The following is a 4,214-nucleotide window of genomic DNA, read 5'->3' on the forward strand; positions in this document are numbered from 1 at the left end:
ACACATTCAAAAGTCACACCTACATTTTAATGAACACACTACAAATGTTATATCACCGTTTTATTGTCTTTTTGTATGTGTTTTTCAAACAGACCCCAAACAGAAGCAGCGTTACTAAACTGATTAACAGTCACAAAAACTTCTTCGTGATAAAATAGTTAAAGACTCAAGCGTGTTGTAATGATTATAAAATGATTATAATACTCACAGAATATTATGGCAAAATAATAAATGCATCTGAAGCATCTGAAGCCTATTTTTACAGGCCCATCGCTGGCGACTCTGGGACCCCGAACACAAACACAAGCAAGACAAACTTTAGGCTTAACATGTACATCCCAGATTCACTCACACACACTCTCACACACACACACACCTGAGCCCAGAACTTTCCACCAACACCCCGGCGACCTCTCCGCTTCCCCTAACGACCGGTGGCTCCGTACAGCCCATAATACTGGCCTCCCAAACCCATGAGTGCTGCTTAACAACAGTACACTCCAACACCTGATTAACCTGATCCAAAACACACACACACACACACACACACACACGGAACAAGATTTCCCAGGAACAGGTGTGGCGTCTTAAGGCTTCTGGTAATGTTACACAAATGAGACGGAGCAGATTAGTCACTAACGAACCACAAGCCCCACTTCAGTTCAGCCTCATTCACTCACACATCAAGCCCAAGACTTTCTCACAAACACACACACACACACACACACACGTGTTTCTGCGGTCACATTTAATAAGGCCCCGGATCCTACCGTTCGGCCCTTCATAGTGAAGCAGGGCACCGTCGACAAAACCTGCACCGCTGTCTGTGTCATAGCATCCGTCTGTCTGTCTCTGAGCCGTCTCTCCTGCTTCTTTCAACAAACGTCGGGGTTCGACGCTCTCCGGTGGGGATCTGGACCTCTTTCTTCCTCTCTTTCTTCTTTCTATCTCTCCTTTCGTCTTCCTGTCTTGTGAAAAAGGTGTTTGAGACGCCTCCCCCCGTCGCCCACGTGCCCCTCGCTCCCATCAGTATCAGCTCGTTTCGAAACGCTCGCAAGTTTCCGAAAACACAAAATCCCTCGCCCTCCGCTGCGAGCTGCGTCCGGATCAACGGCTGCGGCGACAGGAAGGATGATCGTCTGACGGATTTTTGCATTTTCCGTCCAATACTGCGCGTTTATTAATCACAACCAATCATCATTTGAGTTCGGGAAGGACAGATGGAGAAACTTCAATGGTTTCCAAGCCGTGTTAACTAGGGTTAACTAGCAAAGGTGTGAAGAATCAAACACAAACAGCCTGACACCAGATGAGGCTCACACACACACACACACACTCTCACACACACACACACTCACTCACACACACTCACTCTCTCTCTCACACACACACACACACACACACTCACACACACTCACTCTCTCTCTCACACACACACACACACACACACTCACACACACTCACTCTCTCTCTCACACACACACACACACACACACTCACACACACTCACTCTCTCTCTCACACACACACACACACACACACTCACACACACTCACTCTCTCTCTCACACACACACACACACACACACTCACACACACTCACTCTCTCTCTCACACACACACACACACACACACTCACACACACTCACTCTCTCTCTCACACACACACACACACACACACTCACACACACTCACTCTCTCTCTCACACACACACACACACACACACTCACACACACTCACTCTCTCTCTCACACACACACACACACACACACTCACACACACTCACTCTCTCTCTCACACACACACACACACACACACTCACACACACTCACTCTCTCTCTCACACACACACACACACACACACTCACACACACTCACTCTCTCTCTCACACACACACACACACACACACTCACACACACACACACACACACACACACAAACACACACACACACTCACACACACGCACGCACGCACACCAACCCCATGAGATTCACAACACAAAAAGCATCTTAATAACCACAGATACACAAATAAATTAAAACATTAAATGAAGCAAAAAGTAATGAAGAATCACTAAAGACTAGAACAAATGACCGTGACACTCACCAAATACAGCTGTGCTTGACATTAAGAAGCACATGGATTGGAGAGGAAAGATGTGAAAACAGAGCAGGACAGAAAGAAGAATTGAAATGTGGTGTTCAGAAGAACAAAAGAAGGAGCTGAAGCTGCAGGAGAGAAGCGCGTCACAGGAACTCCTGCACGAGCCGCAGAGCTTGGGTTTCATCTCACCGTCTCAGTCGTTCATTCTGGAGACAATCACACTTCTACACACACTCGTTTCTTTCTGAAAACTGCATGAAAGAGCTCAAGAACTTTATGATTGATGTCTGTTGGATCAGACGGTGTTTAAATCACGTCCTCAAACACACGGCTCTGAATCTGAACCGCTTCTGTTCTCAGTTTTAACTGGATCTGTTCTGAATTTAAATGGAATCTATTCTGAATATAAACTGGATCAGTTGGATCGCATTCATTGCTCCACAGATTCTATAATGAACAGAACCGGCCGTGTAGCACACAATGATCACAAACTGTAAATATGAAAGTCTGGATCAGTCGCACGGTCTCTACACATGGAAATATTCTCAGCGATGGTTTCTGTGAAATCATTGCCACTGAAAGCCACTCAGCACCTCCTTACAGCATTAACAGACCATATACACATTTTGCTCTGTTATTTATAATAAAAACCTACTACAGAAAGAACTTTTGCCATTCCAGCAAGAAAACATTTCTGACAGACACCCAGAAACTTTCCAGTTTACTTAGAAACAGAGCAGACGCATTTAAACCTGGAGAATCTGATCAAATCAAGAAGCCGTGCAGACGATAACTCTACACACGCATACAATCATTCACAACGACTGAACTCTATGCCCGTTTAAAGGAAAATGAGCTGAATGGACATTTAGCATGCCTTCAAATAATCTGCAGCATGAATGCATCATTCGTCAATTACTACAACCTTCTATCTCAGAATGAAAAAGTGCTTCTTTAGAGGACAGATAATAATAGCTTGAAACTTCATTATTATGCCTCTTCAATTACGTTTTCCTTCTTTACAAAAAAGTGACTTTACATTAACACATTTATACAAATTAAAAGTTAAAATCAGGGAAATTCTGCTTTGCACTTTTTGACAGAACTAAAAATGAGACAAAGTCATATAAATAAGAAAGAATCATATTTTCGATTATTTTGGTATTTATGTGAATAATTCACTGTCCTCAGTTCTGCCGTCACAAGCAATGCAGAAATGCTAGTAATTTAAAAAATGCTTTAAATTTGTTTTAATTAACGTATGAAATTACAGCTGGTTAAAGGACCTTCTTTTCTCTCTTCGGTGGAACACAAAAGAAGATATTTTAAGAAATGTCAATTTAATGAAAGACAGCGGGGTCTAATGTTGTTTGGTTCTTCAAATATCAGAAGAAAGAAACTCAAGCAGGTTTAAATGACATGAGAGAGAGTAAATGATGACAGAATGATGATTTCTGCCTGAACTAATCCTTTATCTTATATTATCAAGACTTACTCAACTTTTGGTCCAAAAAGTAAACATATACCATCACATACAGTACAATATCAGAAGTCCACAACACATTAAATCAGAGGAAACTCCTCACGATGAAGGGCAAAAATCTAACTAGACTGAGGGCCTTCATATACACACACACATATATACACACACACACATATATATATATACACACACATGTATATGAAGAGTTCATTTGCAAAAACTCAGTTTTCAAAAATCATGTTTTTTCATTTCAGGTCAAAGGTCACCGTGGGCCGCCTCTGGTTTGAGTGTCTCTGCACTAAATGCACCAGACGATTCAATCGATTAGATCTCAGTCTCATCTGTGAGAGTATGACGAGCTCCACACGACTCCTGAATCACTCAGACACGAAACGCAGTGAATCAGCTTTCTTACTGTATATGAAGAGTTCATTTGCAAAAACTCAGTTTTCAAAAATCATGTTTTTTCATTGTGCATTCTCAATCAAACTGCAGCTGGGTTATTTTGATTAGATTAAAAAATAACTAAAAATACAGCTAACTGACACAATAAAAACATGGTTGCATAATACAAATTAGATTAAAAAAATTATCTGTTTTGGCAAATAAACTCTTCATATATATAT

At 41.7% G+C, this 4,214-nt stretch overlaps 1 protein-coding gene across 4 annotated transcripts in view; it reads right to left on the bottom strand.

Moving 5' to 3' along the window:
• LOC107679557 (zinc finger and BTB domain-containing protein 7B-like) overlaps positions 1-4,214 on the bottom strand; it is a 30,470-nt gene that overhangs the window by 14,880 nt on the left and 11,376 nt on the right. The window contains exon 1 of one of the 4 annotated variants that reach the window (XM_016475136.1): positions 771-1,249. The exons of 2 other annotated variants lie outside the window; for them this stretch is intronic. In XM_016475136.1, coding sequence (XP_016330622.1) covers positions 771-833 — 63 coding nt within the window. In that variant the 5' untranslated portion in view covers positions 834-1,249. Of the gene's footprint in view, positions 1-376; positions 618-770; positions 1,250-4,214 lie in introns of those variants that run through there. One more of the 4 variants, XM_016475140.1, reaches the window with a different exon arrangement.

Source organism: Sinocyclocheilus anshuiensis, unplaced genomic scaffold (genome assembly GCF_001515605.1).
Source record: "Sinocyclocheilus anshuiensis isolate Anshui unplaced genomic scaffold, SAMN03320099.WGS_v1.1 scaffold1680, whole genome shotgun sequence".
Taxonomy (NCBI): Eukaryota; Metazoa; Chordata; class Actinopteri; order Cypriniformes; family Cyprinidae; genus Sinocyclocheilus; species Sinocyclocheilus anshuiensis.